This window comes from Notamacropus eugenii, chromosome 3, assembly GCF_028372415.1.
Source record: "Notamacropus eugenii isolate mMacEug1 chromosome 3, mMacEug1.pri_v2, whole genome shotgun sequence".
Lineage (NCBI taxonomy): Eukaryota > Metazoa > Chordata > Mammalia > Diprotodontia > Macropodidae > Notamacropus > Notamacropus eugenii.
In genome coordinates this window covers 106,863,527-106,885,327 of record NC_092874.1, presented here as the reverse complement: position 1 = coordinate 106,885,327, position 21,801 = coordinate 106,863,527, and the positions used below count along the sequence as shown (strand labels likewise).

General features: G+C 37.9%; 1 protein-coding gene across 1 annotated transcript in view; it reads left to right on the top strand.

Moving 5' to 3' along the window:
• Positions 1-21,801, top strand: part of LOC140533147 (uncharacterized) — a 212,479-nt gene that overhangs the window by 39,204 nt on the left and 151,474 nt on the right. The window contains exons 13-23 of the mRNA XM_072652516.1: positions 2,319-2,432; positions 4,415-4,499; positions 7,915-8,032; positions 10,080-10,251; positions 10,618-10,734; positions 11,136-11,290; positions 12,857-12,941; positions 13,365-13,421; positions 14,471-14,595; positions 18,795-18,883; positions 20,689-20,738. Of these exons, the coding sequence (XP_072508617.1) occupies positions 2,319-2,432; positions 4,415-4,499; positions 7,915-8,032; positions 10,080-10,251; positions 10,618-10,734; positions 11,136-11,290; positions 12,857-12,941; positions 13,365-13,421; positions 14,471-14,595; positions 18,795-18,883; positions 20,689-20,738 (1,167 nt within the window). The remainder of the gene's footprint in view (positions 1-2,318; positions 2,433-4,414; positions 4,500-7,914; positions 8,033-10,079; positions 10,252-10,617; positions 10,735-11,135; positions 11,291-12,856; positions 12,942-13,364; positions 13,422-14,470; positions 14,596-18,794; positions 18,884-20,688; positions 20,739-21,801) is intronic.

The following is a 21,801-nucleotide window of genomic DNA, read 5'->3' as shown; positions in this document are numbered from 1 at the left end:
AAGTCTTTCCAACAACAGTCATTTTCCTTTTTTTAAAAAAAATGATTTTTGCCCATCTGATGAGTGTAAGAACTCCAGAGTTGCTTTAATACACATTTTTCTTATTATTACTGATTGGAGCATTTTTATATGGCTAATGATAGCTTGAATTTATTACTTTCAAAATTGTCTATTACTATCCTTTGACTATTTATTGGGGAATGGCTCTTGTTCTTACATATTTGAATTAACTTTCAGTATATTTTGGGTATCAGACCTACATAGATTCATGTGCATTTTCTGTATGTATTTCTTCCCACTTAACTTCTAATTTTAAACTGCATTGATATTATTGATAAAGAAAATGCATTTTAGTTATATGTAAACAGAAGAAAAGAAGGCAAGATTAGGCATTTATTAAGTGTCTATTATATGTCTGGCATTGTGTTAAGTACTTGTGAAAATTGTCCATTTCACCTTCTGTGATCCTCTCTATCCCTTATTTGGCCATCATTCAAAAGGTATTGCCTCCCTTGCTCCTCTCAATTTGTATAGGATGTGACTCTTTACATCTAGGTCTTTACATCTGGAGTTTATCTTTGTGCATAGTATGAGATGTTGATTAAAACCTAATTTCTTCCAGACTGTTTTCCAGTTTTCTGAGCAATTGTTACGGACTAGTGGGTTCATCTCTTGACTTCCTAATTCATCCTTCAAATAGCTGCCAAAGTAGTCTTCATAATGTATAAGCCTGATTATGTCATTGTTGGTAAAACACGTTAGTGTTTTCCTATTGCCTTTAGCATAAAGTGTAATCTCTTTAGATTTGTATTTAAGGTCATCCGTACCGTATCTTGAGTTTTCCTTTCTAGCCTAATTTCACTCTACTCCTTTTCATGTACATTAGAAATTGAACTAATTCTTCCCTGTTTCCATCTTGTGTTCTTTCACCACTCTTCATCTACATAGCCATCCCCTTTGAGGTCAGGGACTGTGATATCCTCTATCTTTGTACACATAGTGCCTAGCATAGCATCTCTTGGGGGCAGCTACATAGCACAATGGATATAGTGCTGGCCCTGAAGTCAGGAAGATCTCAGTTCAAATTTGTCTTTAGACACTTACTAGCTATATGAACCTGGGAAAGTCATTTAACCTCAATCTCAGTTTCCTCATTTATAAAATTGGAGATAATAATTGCACCTTCCTCCCAGAGTTGTTGTGATGATCAAATGTGATATTATTTGTAAGTACTTAGCACAAGCCTAGCACATAGTAAGTGTTTAATAAATGCTTGTTCCCTCTCCCACTACCCCAGAGACACTTGGATATTTATTGAATGATATTTTGAGTTGAAAATGTGCAACAAGGGGCAGTCTCACCAGTTGTTCATACTCAACCAGCCCTGGAAAGTGAGAAATTAGGTCTTTTGCTGAGAGAGTGAGTTTGGGAAAATTAAGAAGCATTTTACAAGGTTTGGTTCGATAGATAGAGTGCTGTACCTGCAGTCAAGAAGACATGAGGTCAGATTCAGCCTCAGTTACTTACTAGTTATATGACCCTAGGCAAGTTATTTAACCTCCTTTTGCTTCAGTTTTTTCATCTGTAAAATGGGGATAATAATAGCATCTACCTCCCAGGGTTGTTGTGAGGATCCAATGAGATAGTCATTATAAAATGCTTAGCACAATGTCTGGTACCTAGTAAGCATTATGTAGATGTTAGCTATTATTAGTAATTATTATTCCTAGATGGAGAGTAATAGGGAATGAACAAGAAAGAGTGAATAGATGGATTTTCTAGTATGAGTGTATGAAATTAATCAGTGTTAATTATTAAATGAACACTGGAAAAACTTAGTACTGCATCTCTGGGTGGGAGTCACAATTCTTATGTGTGATCCTCAATCAATTATTCAATAAATGAATACCTACTATGTGCCAAATATTTGTTAGTTGCTGGAGATAAAAATATAAACACGAAATAATCAAGGAGATTATGCCTTCTTTAATGTCTCCTTTTATACAATCTGAGTTGAAGTATGAAGAAATTTGATTTAATTCAGCCATTACATAGTGAAATGATAGTTTCCTTGTCTGAGTTTCACAGCAAACCTACCCACTTCTTCCTTCCCTTCCTCTGACACAAAATGTTTTGTAGGGCTATTTGGCTACTACCAAATAATAGTTTAAAAGCTTGATAGAATGCTTCGTGCCCCAACCTGAAGTGAGTTTGGGTCTATTCGAGTATAATCAAACGTTTAGTTTCCATAGTCCTCTTTTGTGTTTTCTTTCAATGTGTTTTCATTCATTGTCACTGAATTCTTTTCTCTGATGCAGGTATGGCCGGGCAAGACGGTCTTTCCAGACTACACCAATCCAAAGTGTGCACAGTGGTGGGCAGAGGAGTTCAGACTTTTCTATGAGGAGATCAAATTTGATGGAATCTGGATTGTGAGTCATCGGGATGGGGGCTGTTGAGGGAACCAGTATTTAGAATGTTAAAATATTTTCTCCTTTCATATTCTTATATTTCAAATGGTAGAGAAGAGAGGAGGAAAGGATAAGCGGAAAAGAGGAGTGAATTGCATATCTTTTAGTAACTTAGTATTCAAATAATGTTGTCCAAATTAATAGATTAGGCAGAATTAGACCTGGAAGAGCCCTGAGAATCAAAAATCAGTATTTTATTAAGCCCTGAGATGCTAGAACTCTATTCTGGACAGTTTTTAAGTTTAGTTCTTTTCAGTAGTGTTTGATTCTTCATCAACCCTTTTAGGGTCTTCTTGGCAGAGATAGTAGAATCATTTTCCATTTCCTTCTCCAGATCATTTTACAGATGAGGAAACAGAGGCAAATAGGATGAATTGACTTGCCTATGTTAACATAGCTAGCATGTATCTAAAGATATGTTTGAACTCAGAACTTCCTGACTCCTGACCCTCTATCCACTGTGTCACTGTGCTAGATGCAGAAGATTCAAAGATAAAAATGAACCAGGTTCTGCCATCAAAAGAGTTACGGAGATACATACAGAATATTTACTAAGTAAATATAAAGTATTTAAGGAAGAGGCATTAGAACCTGGTGGAGAAGATTAGGGAAAACCTTGCATAGAAGGAAAATTTGAGAATAAGCTTTGAAGGAATCTAGATATTCTAATAGACAGAGAAGAAGAAAGGAGTGCATTCCTGGACTAATGGACAGATTGGAGAGGAGAGATGGGAGATTGGATGTTGTGTGTGAGCAGCAGTCAGTTAAGAGGCATTATGCACTTACTGTGTGCTAGACACTTGGGGATGCTAATACAAGCAAAAAAGAAGGTGGTTTCTGCCCTCAAGGACCTTACATTCTGGTGGAGGAAGATAATACACAAAAGACTAGCTAAAACTCATGGATGGAGTAAGGAGTGGAGGAAAGGAAGCATCTACATGGGAACAGATATTTAAGATGAGAGAATAAGGGGCTGGTTTGTAATCCCGTCCCCAAAATGGGCAAGAACTCACCAATGGGAGAAGGGACCTGTAGCCTCTTGCAACAGCAACAGAACAAGTTTAGCCAGAGTATGGAAGGGTTGAGCTCCTGTCTGAAGTTTTGGTGTATAAAAAACTTAGAAAGGTGGATTATAGCCAGACTGTGAAGGGTTTTGCAGAAATGAGTTTTTATTTGATCTTAGAGAAAACAGAGTCACTGGAAACCTTTAAGTCAACCCTCCTCATCTCACAAATAAGGACATGGGGGTTAAATGATTTGTTGGAAGTCCCACAGCTTGACTGTGGCAGAGCCAGGATTCACCCCCCCCCCCCCCCCCACCGTGTCTCCCCACCCCACAGTTTCCTGCTTCCTTAGCCTTAGGTTTGTTCCACTACACTGTGCTCCATCTTCTGTGAAGAAAAAAAATGACCTTTCTCTTAGGTGTAGGTCTTATCTCATGTACATTAAAGGTCAATAGGTGGTGTAGCAGATAGAGGACTGGACTTGGAGTCATGAAGAACCATTTTCCTGAGTTCAAATCTGGCCTTAGACACTTACTGTGTTACTCTGGACAAGTCACTTAACCCTGTTTGCCTCAGTTTCCTCATCTGTAAAATAAGTTGGAGAAGGAAATGGTGAAACCACTCCAGTATCTTTGTTAAGAAAACCCCTAAATGGATCATGAAGAGTTAGAAACGATTGAGATGACTGAATAATACTAAGGGAAAATACAGTAGATGTTATGTTCAAAAGAACAAAGCAAGCCATTACCTAAATAGGTAGAGAGTGCAGTTGGAAATCCATTTCACATTAGGTCCATGAGACCCACAGGTCATAATTAAAGGGTATAATTAGCTGAGTAATTCCCCTGATTTCTTAAAAAAATAAAGCAGATAAATACAAACTAGAGGTTTTGCTAGTCACACCTTATGCTTTACATTTCTCCATTTTTGTCTCTCTAGGATATGAACGAACCCTCCAACTTTGATGATGGTTCATCTACTGGATGTTCCAATAGCAACCTGAACTATCCCCCATTTACTCCTAGTAAGTCATGGGACTGATCCTTTGAATGGGATGTTGACTGTTAACTAGCCAGATGTGCTTGTCATTCTAAATTATACAAGGACAGATGGGGACCTCTTCTATTAATGGATTCAGGCATAAATGTGCACAAAGAAAGGAGAATGTTGGCTAGTTTTCACCCTTTGCTAGGTGCAGGTAGTCCTAACCCACAGAAATAAACTGTGAAATAATGATGGTGATTGCAGTCATTGTCATTTTCATAGCATATATTTGGGTTACATTTTACAATTTATAAAGCAGTTTTTCAGAGGTAGGTAGTAGGAGTCAATTTTTGAACCCATTTTACAGATGAAGAAACAGGCTCAGATAGGTTAAGTGATCTGCCTGAAGCTGTTAGTGAGTGACGGATACTGAGACTAAATCCAGATGTCTGGAGTCTAAGCCAAGTACTCTTGACACTCCACCATGCTATCGTGTAGCTAAACGGAGGTTATAGACCCCATGCAGGTAAATCTGCCATTCAAGAGAATTGTGGGAAATTAATCAGGAAAAATAAGTACTATTGGAGCAAGATTAGATAGGGCTATGTCAGGCTAAATAATCTGACGTTTTATTTCTTAGGCAATGGGGAGTCATTGCTTTTTGTTGCAACTGACTGTGACATGTTCCAAATAAATTTTTAGGAAAATTAACCTGTTCATGATGTATAGAATGGATTGAAGGAGAAAGAAGGGAGATAGGCAGTAATTTAGGTAACAGAGAATGATGTCTTAGATTGGGGTGGAAGTAATGGGAAAGAGGAAATGGATAGGAAAGCAATGGGGAGAGATCAGAAGATTTAATGACTGATTGGCGGATAGAGCACCGGACCTGGAGTTAGGAAGACCTGAGTAGAAATATGGCCTCCAACTTATACTAGTTATGTGACCCTAGATAAGTCATTTAAGGACTTTGTGCCTCAGTTTCCTATTCTGTAAAATGGGGATGATAAAAGCATTTACCTCTCAGGATCGTTGTGAGGATGATATAATACTTGCAAAGTACTGTAAACCTTAGAGTATTAAACAAATACCAGCTACTACTATTAGTACTATTAATTATTATTATTATTGGAAGGGAGATAGAGAGGAAGAAGGAGGTTAAGTGAAGGGGAGATTGTGATATACTAAAGAGAAACAGAGAAGCTAGAAAGTGCATATGACTTGGGAGGATGAAGTGATCTAAGTTTTATATATATTAAATTTGAAGTAATAGTCAGACATGCAGGTACAGTTACCTTCAAGTAATGGGAGGCGTGAAATTGATACTCAGAAGAAAAGTCACTACTAGGCATATAGACTTGGACATTACCTATAGGGAGATGATAGTTGAACTGTGAAAATGATTAACCTGGAAGGAACTTTCTTATTTTACAAGCAAGAAAAGGTCCAGGTTGGTGAAGTGGTTTGTCCAAAGTTACACAGTAAATGAAATTTCAGCCACAACTTGAACTCAGGTCTTACTGTAGGTCAAGGGCTTTTTCTACTACTCCTACAACAGAGGAAAAGAAGTATAGAGAGGAGAAAAGAAGGTCATGGGCAAAATCTTAGTCCATATCAGTATTTAGAAATCTGGATGGAACTAAAGAAGATATTAGAAATGAATAGTTAGTGAGAAGCTAGAAGAGACCTAAGAGAATATAGTGTCACAAAAGCTAAGAGTAGTGAGTTTATTAATTATTATTATCATCCTCACTAACAAATAATAACAACAATAAGGAAGAGTTGTGGCAAAGGAGGAGGAATGCTGGGCAAAGGCCCCTGGATTTAGCAATTAAAAGATCAGGAGTGCTGAACTGAGCACTTATGTTTGAGGGGCCATGGTGGGTTCTGGGAACATAAAGAGAGGTATAAGATATAGTGACTGTTCTTGTAGGAGGCAGAAATCAGATATAAAAAGATTAATAACAGTGCATGGAACCATATGTAAAGTGTCAAATGATTGGCATAGATTTTTTTTCAAATAAATTTTTATTGTTATCTTTTGTTTTTACATCACTTACATTTCCTGCTATATCCCTCCTGTTACTTTTGCCCAGAAAGTGATTTCTAATTATAATAATACGTGCTAGTCAGGTAGATAATAGTTTGGAAAAGGTATATCGACTTACAAATTTCCAATAGAATGGATAATTCAAGCTTTCCCCAAGTTTTTATTTATTTGACTGTGACTGAACTATTGCTGTTCAGTCATTCAGTTGTGTTTGACTATTTGTGACCTTGTGAACCATATTGTCCTTGGGGTATTCTTGGCAAAGAAACTGAAATCATTTGCCATTTCCTTCTCTAGTGGATTGATGCAAACAGACGTTAAATGACTTGCCTAGTAGGGTCACACAACCAGTAAATGAATGAGGCCAGATTTAAACTCAGGTCTTCCTGATTTCAGGTCCAGTGCTCTATCCACTGAGCCATCTAGGTGCCTTGAGCTGCACTTCTCCCATTGATATGAGAATGGTTATAAGGATAAAGCTAGTGTTGGGGGAGTTTTGGAGGGAGAAGAAGGGGGCAGACATTTATTAAGTACTTGCTACTGTGCTAAGCATTTTACAAATGTTATCTCATTGAGTCTTCACAAAAATCTTGAGAAGTAGATGCTTTTATGATACTCATTTTACAGTTGATGAAACTGAGGCAGATGGAGGATAAGTGATTTTCCCAGAGTCACACAGGCTGGATTTGAACTCAGGTCTTCCTGACATCAGTCACAGCCCTTTATGCACTGAGCCAATTACTCACATCATGGGTTCCCTTCTAGGACTAGTTAGATTTGTTTAGTCCCACATAGACTCCAAACTAGACTCCTGATCCAACAAATACAGAAGAGATACTAGGTGGGAGAATATGAATGTCTCAGTAGCTCTCTACTACTGCAGAGATATGCAAAAATGATATTGGAGAAATAATAATAACACTAACAGCAATTCATAGTTTTGTGCTGCTTTATTGCTTATAAAAAACTTTGTGTTCGTTCGATACGTTATATCCTCACAACCAGTCTGTGAGCTAAGTAGTACAAGCATTGCTGTCCCTAGTTTACACGTGAAGGAGAGCGATCACCCGAGGCATGTGACCCTGGGCAAATCAGTTAACCCCTCTGGGATACGTTTTCTTTATCTATAAAGTTAGTGGATTAGATTGACTGATCTCTAGGGTCTTTCCCAACTCTAAACTCTATAATCCTATGATCTATGACATTAAATAGCAAAGGTGGGGCTCAGACGAACCTACCTCTTATGACTCTAAATCTGGTGTTGTTTGTGCTACAAGTAGCATCATCTTTTAAAATTATATAGCACAAACTTTCCTGAGGACTTGAATTTCGGATTATGTTTTGGAAACTGACCAATGTCATAATGACCTAGGTTTTCATCAATTGCTTCCTTTTTCCTCTTTAGGAATACTGGACCACTTCTTGCCTGCTAAGACCCTTTGCATGGATGCAGTTCAGCACTGGGGCAAACACTATGATGTCCATAATCTGTATGGCTACTCCATGGCAATCGCGACAGAAGAGTAAGGACAGCACCCATCAAATTGCATTCAACAAATATCTATGGTTTCAGCTTACATTTGTTTGCTAATGTGCCCTCATCTGTAGTATGTGGTACCAAAGACGTAGGGTGTATGGAAAGCAGAAGACTTTCATTTTTTTAGAAATATAATTTGGGAGGCAGAGGAGCTGGCGGAAAAAAAGGAAAAATGTTAATAACCAACTATATGCAAAGTATTCATTAATTTAAATAATTTGTCATGGAATGGAGCAATGTTTTGCATCAAGAAGGGCATGGTTGGAAAGAGGGAGCTAAGGTTAAGGATAAAGAAACATTTCTACTGTGAAAAGACTGGTCTTTATCACATATCTTTGATCTCTTTCTCTTATCATTTCCTCTTCTATGATAAATCATTTCCCCATTTGGTACTGAATTATTAAAATTATAAATAACTTTTGATCTAGCACCTTGTCGATGGCTTTTTAAATGACTGAACATTTAGTTTGAATAAATATAACAGTCAAGAAAGACCTAGGGGAAAGAGCATCATCAAGAGACAGAATTTTAAAAGGCCACCAGGATCTATAGTTCTGGTCCTCTGGCATCCCAGTAGAGTAACTAGTATACAGGTTAGATCCCATGGCAACCAGTAGCAAAGGACAAGAATCTTGGGCAGAATGTTATTTTAAAGAAATGGAAATGCAACCAGGATTTGGAAATAATTTTGTCAAGCAGGGCTTTTTATTTTGCCTCACTTTTTAATCTAGTTTTTGAAGTAAGCAATGAGATGGAATTGTTGACTTAGAGAAGGATACTTTGGTTCACTTTTTCTAAGGTCTCTTTGGCACTAGCTTAGGCTCAAGGCCCTTAGCAATTCTTCAAACTTTGGAAATGAATCAATGGCAAAAAATCCTCCCCTAAAGAAAACAGTTTCCCCATTTGTCCTTTTCTTTTCCCTGAAACTCATAAGAACAAAGAAACGAATCGGAGAAGTTATCAGTAGCAATGTTCTGTCTCCCTGGGTGAATCTTGGGAACAGAAGGTAAGAGGCAGTTGAAGACATCTTTTCTCCTAATTTCTTGAATATTTCATTCACTCATAATGAATATTTAATATTTAGTCATTCAAAAATCTCTTCTGTCTCATAAGGTCATAAGCCACATGAATTCAAGAATTATGTCTGGGGTCTATATAAAACCAATGGGAGAAAGAGAGTTTATCTTATGTGATTCAAATAGTTGATGTCATTACAAGGAAAGTTCCTATTTGACAGAATTATTTGTAAATCCTGGCCAGTGGCCTACTTGTTTAAAATAATATTCCAAACAAGATTCTTGTTTCTGGCTCTGTCTCTGAACTCTGTCCTCTCTTTCTGTCTCTGTCTCTGAGAGGGAGCAAATTATAATTGCTACTGAATTCTGGGTCTAGGGTCAGGAAGACTTGAATTCAAATCTGACCTCAGATATTAGCAGTGTTATTCTGGAGTCTTCAGTCTGATTCTTTCTTTCCTTTCATATGACCCTGGGGAAGTCCTTTAAAAGGGCAGGTGGGTGGCACCATAATGCAGAGTGCTGAGGCCTAGAGTCAGGAGGACTACTCTTCTGGAGTCCAATTCTGACTTCAGAAACTTACTAGTTGTGTGACCCTAGACAAGTCACTTAACTCCATTTGACTCAGTTTCCTCCTATAAAATGAGTTGCAAAAGGAAATGACAAAACTCTCCAGTATCTTTGCCAAAAAAATCCAAATGGAGTCAACAGAGATTTGGACACTACTGAAAAATGACTTAACAAGTCCTTCAACCTTTTGTTGCCACAGACAGTTTTCTAAAATGAGAAGTTATAGATCATTTAACAATCTGCGTTGTAGAGGAAGTTTCTTCTCTAAGGATTCATAGGCCTGGACAAAACCAAAATTGTATACCTGTGTCACTGTAGGCCTGTGGGGCTTTTGGTTTTGTTTTTGAAATTAATCGAAATGAGTAAAATCAGATTCAACATAACGTTTGCTCAATCCCTGAAGGTGAGCAAAACTGTTCAGTTGCCTGTCTCTTCATTTTTCCTTTGCAGGGCTGTAAAAACCATCTTCCCCAATAAGAGAAGCTTTATTGTGACACGCTCTACATTTGCCGGGTCAGGCAAATTTGCAGCCCATTGGCTGGGGGACAACGCAGCCACATGGAATGACCTTCGTTGGTCTATACCTGGTGTGCTTGAGTTCAACCTGTTTGGTATTCCTATGGTAAGCTCTTACTTCTACCTTTCCACAAAGCACATACTATAGAAAGCATCACCACTAGAAAGTTGCAAGCTTCTCTACTGGGAATAAATGTTTCTTCCAGATTAATATTGGCCAAAAGCCTCCTTTATTTCTAGTTTGAGTTGCTTTCTAAAGGGAATCTAGCAAAGTTCAAGTGCAGGGATGTCATCTTTATCATAATGGAAGTCAGGAAAAAAAATGCGACCAGTGAAATATGCTTACATCACAGGGATCAACATTAGGAACAAAATGATAAAAGGGTAGTGAGAACGCTAAAAATAAATAAAAAAACCCCAAATAAATCATGCACAAAAAAAGATCCAAGTCCATAATTTGTGATGATTTCAGGTGGGCCCTGACATCTGTGGTTATGCTAACAATGTCTCAGAAGAACTCTGCAGGCGGTGGATGCAGCTTGGGGCATTTTATCCTTTTTCCAGGAATCACAATGGTCAAGGTTACAAGGTAAACTTCTCAAGAGGGAAAGTACTAGAATTAAAGGGAAATTTAGAAAAGCTAGATGTGTGAGATGGGATTTTGGTTGGGACTTCAAGGAAGCTAGGACTCTGATATAAGGAGGGAGGGAGAGTATTCTAAGCCTGGGGGACAGTCATTGAAAATGCCTGGAATCCAGAGATAGAGTGACAAATAGCAGACTAAGAAAATAATCTCTTTTTAATGCCAAGCCAATTACTTAACTTTTTTGGAGGTATTTATTTATTTTTGGCATCAGTAGGGTCTCCTTGTATTCTAGTCTTTCTCAAGACCAGTGTTTTGGAACATGGGTATTTCACACAGAAGGCCCACTGGATGTTTTCATGTTCAGTGATCTGTAATGACAGAGACCTTGTCCCTTTTGTTCCTAGGACCAGGATCCTGCTGCATTTGGAGAAGATTCTCTTCTCTTGAATACCTCCAGACACTACCTGAACATCCGCTACACCCTGTTGCCCTATCTCTACACCCTCTTTTTCCGAGCTCACACTCGAGGAGACACTGTAGCCCGGCCCCTTCTACATGAGTGAGTTTCCTGATCTCCATTTTGAATACTGATATGTTAAAACTTGAAGTGTTAAAAGCTGTGACCTGGTCTACATGGTACCAAATGTTTGGGTAAAAATTGAAAGCAATTTCTGGGATTACCAAGTGATTTCTTTTACAAAATAGATGGATGGATTATTATAAACCTGGCAGTCATCACCAAAATTAAGTTATATTTCTAGATATAGAAAACAGAAAAAGCCCCAAAAGGATCAAATGTGAATCATTGAAAAGCTATGGCTTTTCCCTTTTTTCAAATATACATCAAATTTTACATTGATCAAGTAGTTTTTAAATTGGATTTCAGCAGGAATTTTCTAGCTTGACTAACGCATAGATATGATATTGATTAGGAGGGCCTTAATTGATAGACTACTTTATTTTATAGTCACCTGAGGATTTTTGAGCAGGTAAGTGACATGGGCACACTTGTGTAGGTTATGCTGATTGTATTCCATGAACTGCCGTGCTAGGAGGAGCAGTGGATAGAATGTCTATTCTGAGTCAGGAAATGAATTCAAATTTGCCCTCAGACACTTAGAAACTGTGTGACCTGCGGCAATTCACTTTACCCTGTTTGCCTCAGTTTCCTTATCTGTAAAATGAGCTGGAGAAGGAAATAACAAATCACTCCCATATCCCTGCCAAGAAAATAGCAAATCGGGTTACATAGAGTTGGAAATGACTGAAAACAATTGAACAACATTCCATGTAAATGAGGGTGACATTTGTGTGCAAATCATCACACTGTCCACAGTGCAGACATACTCGATAGGCTACTTTGCCAATAGAACACATGAACAGGGCTTTTTTATCTGGGTTCACTGGTCCCACATGAGGGGAGACAGTTTAATATAAAGTGATCTAGGAAAGTGTGCTTGAAAATTTCTCCTTTATCAGTCTCATTTGAAAATTCTTTTTACACCCCTAGAGAATTATTCCTTTTAAGTTTACATCTTGCCATGTCTAGGATCATCTACTATTCTACCTTATTAAAATTCAAATATCTTTGGGAGAGGTGACTCAGTTGTCAACATTTTTTTAAAAAAAAAATCTATTTTTAACATTCATTTAAATTTTTTTGAAATTTCATGTTTCACTTCATTTCATTTTTAATCCCTCCTTCCAGTAACTCCTTGACCCAATGAGAAGACTCGCAATATGATATCAATAATACATAGGAAGTCATTGACTTTTTTTTGTGTTTTAATTAGTTTGATCAAATCTATTTGCTCTAACAGCCAGCTGAAAATTTTTGTGGACTGGTGGGGATAAGAGAGTGAGTTGGGGGAGGGGATGCTAGCAAAAAGATACTTAGTATAAGGGGAATTGCTTAGGAAACCTAACCCTAGATAGGTCCTTCAATAGGGGACGAGGACAGGGAGGAAGAAGGAGCACATAGGACCTCTGAAAAGGGTGGTAATAAGTTTTGCTTAGAGTTGGTCCCATTTTTTTCCCCTTGTGATGCCACACAATAACCAAATCCTTAAGCAATACTGGCAACAATGAGTGATATTAATTATCCCCTCTTGTCTCATTTTCTTAGGTTCTATAATGACAGTTACACCTGGGATGTATATAGACAGTTTCTGTGGGGACCTGGGCTTCTCATCACGCCTGTTCTGGAGGAGGTAAGTTTTTTCATTGGGACTCAGTATTGTCTTCAGTCTCTCCTCCTGCTCTTATGGGAACTAATCAATCAATCAATAGACATTTAGTAAACACCTACTGTGTACCAGGCTTTGTGCTAAGTGCTTTCCAAATATTATCTCATTTGATTCTGTTAGTCAAATTCTGATGACAAATCTTCACTTTGCTTGGGATTTTCATTTTCTCACCTTCACCCTTGGAGGATTGCCCTCATTACTTCTCTGAAGTTGCTTCTAGTGTTAATATGGGGGGAATCTGTATGCAGATGCTTTGGATTGCTGAGTGGAGAGAACATTCCTGTTGCAGCAGGGAGTGGGGAGAAAGGGAGGGGGTAGTTGGGAAGTGGGTTAGGGAAGGCTTTTCATCTCAGGGAAATGAAATGTAATGCTTTCTTTTCCTTTCAGGGGGCTGAGAAAGTGATAGCATATATGCCTGATGCTATCTGGTATGACTATGAAACAGTAAGTAGATCTGATTATGCACAGATTCCTTGGTGAACACAGTTTCTTAAACAGGTCTTCTTAGGAGATAGGAGTAGGGGTAGGGGAATTGAACTATGAGAGAAACTCAGCCAACTCTGCCCTTGAGATAGCTCCTTATTTTTTCTTTTAAAAAAAGTGAATCCTTTGATTTTACTTCATCTTTATTTCTGAATACATATCTCACTTACCTAGCAAGACATTTTTTAATAGTGACAAATAAGGGAAAGAAAGAGAAAGTGGTGTGTGCATGGGGGAAATGGTTCATCAAAAACCAGAAGACCTGTTATGTCTAACAATATGCACTACAGTGTTTGCATGAGATTCCAGTGAGTGAGACGGAGATGGGTGGGAGGGTGGAAGATGAAGAGTGAGACGGAGATGGGTGGGAGGGTGGAAGATGAAGAGTGGTGAGGGGGACAGAGAAGGCATGATATTTCTTTGACTTTAGAGCAGACAATCCTGTGATAGTGATGAACTAGTGGCTATAGACTTTAAACCCTGCTCATAACGATTACGCTGAGCTTCAGCTAAGAAACTAAGGGTAGTAGGAGTATTTTAAAATTTTTATCTTCTGTTTCTACATCATCTACATTTCCAGATCTATCCCTTTCTCCTCCTCTCCCTATAGTTCCATTTCCTAAAACAAAAAATAAGAGGAAAAAGAGCAGTTTGCCAAAACTTAATTTCAACAAAGTTTGGCAGTGTATATGCAATGTTTCATACCTTTTGTCTCCCATCTTTGCAAAAAAGGGGAAGATATATTTTATGCACAAGTATTATGGTTATTAGATAGATTTTGGGAATTGTTTTTGTATTCAGATTATACTAACCTTTCTGAGTATGGTATAAACTCACAATATCTTAGTTTCCCCCAAGTAATAACAAGATGCCAATGGCACTGTAGTCTTTATGCCAAAATCTGGGACCCAACTGAATGGAAGAAAGATAGGGTGTGTAGCATGGATAATCCACAACTGAGAGGTGATTTTCTTCTTAATGCAACCTACTCTTGCTTCTGTACCAACTAGGGTGGCCAAACACCGTGGAGAAAACAGAATGTTGAGATGTTACTTCCACCAGACAAAATTGGACTCCATCTTCGAGGGGGCTATATTTTCCCCACGCAGCAGCCAGCCATCACCACAGTAGCCAGGTACAATGTTGAAGGCTAGTTCATTTCTAGGGCTGGTTCATGGCTGACCATTTCCCTACATAGTCGTGTAAAATCATCTTGAAAAGGGCACTGTGGCTCCTTCATACCAATGAGTGTTTCAGTGGGTAGGTGGAAGGAGGGGACAAATCAACAGATTTGTCATTCATTCTTGACATTCAGTATGGGTCCTTCCTGAGAGAATTATTGGCTTGATATTTCACCCAATAGCATGTTTAAGAAATACTGATAGGAGTCATGAGTGGAAAAAGTTTAAGAAGCTCTGCATTAGACTCAATGTGTGGCACTGTGGAAAGAATGCTTGAATTGGGGTCAAAGGACCTGATTGTGGGTTAGTCATTTACTAACTGTGTAGAAATCATTATTAAATTAATTAATTATTATTAAATCAAAATTAAACTCCAAAAGCCTCAGTTTCCTCTTTTGTACAATTGCTAGGTGGTCTCTAAGTCCCCCATCTCAAAAGCCATGGTTCTTTTTTTCTGTCTTAAGTCATCAGTTTTTATTCTTTAAGTTCTCCATGACTTTTTCTTTCTCGTCTTTGAGCTTCCTAATCACTAACTACAAGTCATTTTTTTTGTTGCTGTTCAGCTGGTTTTTGGTAGTGTCTTTGCCTCCCCATCTGGGATTTTCTTGGTAAAGATACTGGGCTAGTTTGTCATTTCCTTCTCTAGCTCATTTTACAGATGAGAAAGCGGAGGAAAACAGGGTTAAGTAACTTGCCCAAGGTCACACAGCCAGTAAGTGTCTGAGGTCAGATTTGAATTCAGTAAGAGGTGTTTTCTGGTACTCTATCCACTGCACCAACTTGCTTCCCACAACTCTTATAGAAGATGCTATTGTATAGTGTCATGAGCAGTGAATTAGGACATGCAAGTCCTAATAGAAGAGTTAAGCTAGTCTAGGTGATGGAAGGGATTTGGGGATAGGTTGGGGATAGTTAGTTTGGAATGTGAGGGAAGATGGTCTTGAAAGTATGGCAAATGAAGTTTAGATTTGAACATGAAGGAAGTGGGGAGCCACTAAAATTGTTTGAATAATGAAGTATGACTTTAGAGTCATATTCAAAGAAGATTCATCTAGAAGTGGTATGGATTAGGAGGATATGCAGTAATTAGATCTTTTCAGAAGTCTTTAGTGACAGTATCCTAAAAATCCTCAAGGTGGCAGTAGTACTCCATGGAAACCAATGTTTTCTTTCTTTCTTTTTTCTTTTTTCTCTCTGTTAGGTGAAATACCCTCAGGCAAGTATCATTTTTTCTCCGTCCTTAAAAATGAGGGAAAAAATGATTTTTATGAGTTACTTTACTTTCCAACTTTAGTTTGAAAAAAGAATAAAAATATTTTTATAATAAGATTTTAGCAAGTCCACTTAATTACTTTAGAGAATTATATTTTTCTCCCCAAAATATCAACAAGTGAATTTATGTGATCAACGCTCAGTGTGGTTTTTCAGCACTTTTGGTGCCTTAGATTGGGCTCCCTGCCACTTCCCTTAATCACATGGCATTCTTGTGGTTTGTGGAATCCTTTGTTGCTTAATTATCTTGAATAAATATGGCATTACAGGCTGGTAAGCATTTATGGTTATCAAGAGCCTCAAGTTAGTTAAATATATCTATCAACTGTGATTATATGAGGGTTTTGGTTTTTTTTTACATTAAGTCTGTCTGACGGTTCTGAAACTGCAGAGCAGTAATTTTCTGGTGGAGATTAATGGGAGCTATGTCCCTATGCTTGAAATAGCAAGGAATAATTTGCAAGGAGATCTGGGAAACATCCTGAGGGAGATTCTAAAATCACAATAACATATAGGTCAAGTGGTTACATTAAGCAATAACAGTATAAACAAATAAGGGTGTGTTCATGCACATACATATGTGTATATATCATTGTATGTATAAATGATGGATTATAAATACAGTTGTCTTATGCTGGAGCTAAAAATAAGGGCTTTCTGGATCTGGGAACACTTGGAGACAGATATAAAAATAAGCGGGGACAGGTAAGCAGAATGTTGTAGAATGTCATATATACTACTTGTGACTATCACAATAAGTCACAAGTAAGCATGAATGTTCTAAAAAAAAATACAGTTTGCTGAGTGCTATCCACAGCAGCACATTAACAGAAGAAGGGTGCTTTACAGTAATGTGACAGTGAAAAAAACCAGAGAGGAGAGCTTCTGGGCTCTTGGAACTATGTACCTAGTATACAGTTATTTTGGAGGCTAATTCCCAGCATCACTGTTTTCATAGTCCAGAGAACACTATAACTTACCCCATAGGCTCTAACGAAAAGGAGAAACCCTATGCCTGTTCCCTATTCACAAAGAAAGAGACATCACTGTTCTTTTTGGAGGCACAAAAGAAGTCATAGACCTAACAAAGCAAATCTGATGGATTCTCTTCTTGGACATGAATCCAGGAGCAAAGAGACCCTGAAAACCTTTACTAGACAGTTGATAACATTTCAACTGATATGTGTAGGAATGAATGAGACAGTAAGAAGAACTCTGGAATATTTTTCAAGAGACTGTTTTAGATAAGAAATTGAAGGATTTGGGGAGTGGTACAATTGGTGTTTTCATCTCTTTTGTCTAATGGTCATGACTTGGAAGAATTAAAAAGACATGGAAAGTAAATGGATGACTCAGGAGATAATGTAAAGAATTGGTTTTGCAATATGGCCAAGGATGAGCATAAATTTTCCTGATCCAAAATTTCTAGAATACAGTTTCTTCCCCTTTATCAGAATTAGGAAAATATCTGACCATCTCTTCTCTGATGGCTTTTTCTATTCCTTTTGAAGTCCTAAACATACCAACAATGACTTAGAGATCACAAACATAACTAGAGAAAAATAAAATTTGATTTCTTATTTCAAAATAAACCACATATGTATGCCAGGCCTAGAGGCCTGTATTGGGCTACCCGAGTCTTTCTTACCTCACCTCCGAGGTCTTTGGCTGGCCAAGCCGGATGCACATATGAGAGAAAGGACGTTCCAGAGTCGAACAAGGGTTGAGCTTTATTACAGGGTCTAGTTACAAGTGCAGGGCGGTCTTCCTTAGGAGGAAGAGGGGGAGATTTCCTAAGGAGGCTAAGCTTAAGGGATTGGAAGTAGAAGTACAAGCGGAGAGAGAGGGGGAGGGGAGAGAGGAAAGAAGAGGAGCGGAGCCTACTGTCCTCTTGGCTCCACACGTGCTAAGAGAGAGCTTTCAGGCTTCCTCAATCCTACTTAACCTTCAGCCGCACAGTTTGCATCTCAATACCGTGCTGTTAGGTAACTAGGTGTGCTCCAATCCGGGACAATCTCGAGGGCAGGGAGACTCCACCCATCACGTATCTCCCGGGGAGAGGCGGAAATACCCGAGCTAGCCGAGCTAGCTCAGTCTGACCTTCTCGAACCCCCGCTGTTCATGGAGGGCCTCGTAAGACTCTAAGATTTAGAAGTCCCACTTTTACCCGCCCGAGACCATCCACACGGATTTGAGCTTCCAATCCCAACATATGTACACTCACATCTAATTAATATTTTATTACTTGACTTTCAGTTTTTATTCATGACAGTAATTTGGATAGCTTAGATTAATTGCACTGAGAGACTTTTTGTTTTGCTATTTTCTATATAATGAAAAGGGTTTACAATTTATAATTCTATAGCTGTAGGTGGTAGCTTGGTATAAAAACTAATTTTGGAATAAGATTTGTAGGTTTAAATCCTATCTTTCCTGTTTGCTTGTGTGACCTTTGCAAGTCATTAACCTTTTAGCACTTCATTTTCCTCATCTATAAAATGAGGGAAACAGACTAGATGGCCTGTTAGGTTGCTCCTAGATCTAGAATTTTTGAGGTTTACTGAGAATTTTCCCCGTAACAGCTCTTTAAGGTAGGTAGGACAAGTATAATTCCCATCTTGCGGCTAAGGAACAGTTCAGAAAGGTTAAGGAACTTGTCTAAGATCAAACAGCAAGGGACAGATCCCGGATTGGAAATCAGGACTTCTGACTCTAAATCCAACTGTCTTTTTACTGTACTTCAATAGAAACCAGATTACCTGGTGCTAACAACTTTTTTCACTCGTGGAGAAAAATTTCTGATGGCATTATTCCTATATAATGTGACAATCTTTATTAGACCAATATCCCTAGTCCTTCAACTCGATCTTCCTTTCTGTAGCCGACAGAATCCTCTTGGTCTCATCATTGCCCTTGATGACAATAAGGAAGCGAAAGGAGAACTCTTTTGGGATGATGGAGAAACTAAAGGTAAATACTTTCCTGGACTGTAATGTAGTCACAGCTCAAGGTGTGTCACTCTAAACCCACGGTCTTGTTTTATAAATTCTCTTAGTCTCCTATGGTCACTAGACTGGAGTGAGAATCTTTTCCAGGCATTAGTTCTTTAAGAAGGTTAATGTTCACCATTTAAGAATGATTGGTTTGGTATGAATGGGATCCCAAGGGGAAGAAGGTTAAAAATTCAAATTAGTTCTGCTTTTTAATTGATTCTATATTATATTGATTTCATATTGTAATTGATTCTGCATCTGCTCAGGTTCCCTATCTACATCCTTTAGTTGAGTTTAGGACTCTAGCTTTCCCCTCTCAGCTAGTATAAATGTCAGTCTGACCATAAATCACTATCATTAAAAGGAAAGGATTGTCATTTTCTATGCCATTAGCTCTTGGGTAAATACCAAGACATCTATTATCTTTAAGTCCTGAAGCTAGTTCTAAGAGATTGTCTTTGCATTGTCCTTGCACAATTTAAGGAAGGCTTTATCTTCCTAACAAACCTTTCTACACACTGGGGAGTCTGCTAACTCTTATCAGCTAATGATGTCTGTAATAAGCAGGTGGATACCATAAATCAATCAACATTCCTGAATAACCAAGGGAAATAGTCACTGACCCCACACGGGTACTAAGTCACTTTCCTTGATGTAACCAGTCATATTGTCCCTGCCTCCCCACTCCCCCAATGCTATCCTGTAACCAATTGCATTGTTTTTCCCACCTATCCACCTCTGCTCTTTGTTCTTTTTTATTTACCCAAACTATGAAGGTTAGAAAGCCCTACCTTGTGGTTTTTTGGCCATGGAGTGAGCCAGTTGACCTATTTATTGGTTATTGCTAGCTTAACTTACAAATTGATCATGCTCAGAACCTTGTCCTTCTGTTTACCTTAATTTTCAAATGTAATAATGGAGAAGACAGCAGAAACTTCCCAGTAGGGGTTAAGGGAAACCCTTCAATCCCTTTAATATTTTCCTTCTTGTCAACAGTTTTCATCCAATAATTCACAGACTACTTATGGAAATATTTGCAAAATTTCCACTGAAATTAGTTGGAGATATGCCCCTCCAAATTCTTTTGATCTTATCAGAGAAATCCTTGATCAGTAAAAAAAAACAAGGAGAAAAAGATGGCTGATCATGGAATGAAAGAGAATTGTTGAGAGAATATGAAAAAGATCCTTAATATGTTGAGTGGATCGCCTGCCACAGAATCACAGAGGAGTATAGACAAGAGCCTCAAAGGACAGACAGGCAGGGATATATTGAAATATACATTATTGGAGGGAGTACCCACATTAAATAATATCAAAGATACTCCCAAACTTGTTCATGGCCAAATATTGCTGATAGTGTGAGTATATTCATTCAATGAAATTACATCTGTGTGGTAAGTACACACATGAGCTGATTTTTTTTTTGGCAAAGATTTATATATCCCTGAAGCATTTGGTATTGGGATTGGTGTACCCAATATTTGCATTCTAGATTAAACTCTTGGGGCATCTCCATGGAGGAAACTTGGGAGGGAATTTTTATGTTTAATCTTTTAAGGTGAGGATAGAAAGAGGAAGGAAACTTTGGAGAGAATAACACTGGCCTGAGGCCCTGAATTTAGTGCTTTAATGTCCAGGACCTGGGGCTTTAAGGACAATGAATTTTCCTTTCCTTCCCTTCTAGGTTCTCCTATGTCTCATCATGAATGGATAATTCTCTATCTATAATTAAAAATTTCTACTATGTCCAGAGTCTGACTATTATTTATTTCCCTTTCAGGTACTATAGATAGTGGTGCCTACATCTTGCATGAGTTTTTGTTCACCCAAGTGAGTGACTTTTAAAAACTGGTTCCATGACTGTGCATATGTTTAGGTCTGTGTGTAAACGTGAGCATGTGTGCATAGGTACATGTGTGTCTTTGTGTGCTTATTGCTGTACAAACACTTGTTGATGGTCAAAACTCAAATATGTAATATTATTTATTAATATCAATACATATCATCATGAATATGTGTGCCTGTTATATAATATGGAATTCTGAAAAAAATTGTTACTATAGATCAGGGATTTTTTTCTTCCTAATATTTTTTCCCCTTTTATATTTTTGGTTACAGTTTAAGTTCCAACTGTCTTCTTCCTTCCCTCCCCATCCCAAAGTTAGAGAAGGCCACCATTTGATGCAGATTTGTAAATATATGTAAAACAAACCATGCTATGTGTACTTTATCAGAATTTATCAGTTCTTTCTCAGGATGTACATAGCATCTTCTTTCATAGGTCCTTTATAGTTGATTTGAGTATTTACAGCACTCAAAATAACTTGGTTGTCTATAATTATTCTTTGAACAATATGGCTGTTGCTCTATATAGTATTCTTGTGCTTTTGCTTACTTCATTTTCATTATTTCATGCAAGTTTTTCCATGTTTTTCTAAAATCAACCAGCTCATCATTTCTTACAGCACAGTAGTATTCCATCACAGCCACATACCATATTCCCCAATTGACAGGCAACTCCTCAATTTCCAGTTCTTTGCCACTACAAAGAGAGATGCTATGAATATTTTAGAACATAGAAGTTCTTTTCCTTTTCCGCTAATCATGTTGGGTAACAGGCCTAATAGTGGCAGTGCAAGATCAAACTGTTTGGTCAATTCCAGACTGCTCTCCAAAATGGTTGGATCAGTTCACAATTCCACCAACAGCATACTAATGTCCAAATTTTTCCACATTCCCTTAACATTTGTCATTTCCCCCTTCTATCATTTTAGCTAATCTGGTAGGTATGAGATAATATCTCAAAGTTGCTTTAATTCACATTTGTCTAATCATTAATGATCTAGAGCATTTTTTAAATATAACTATACATAGTCATATGAAGAAATCAAAA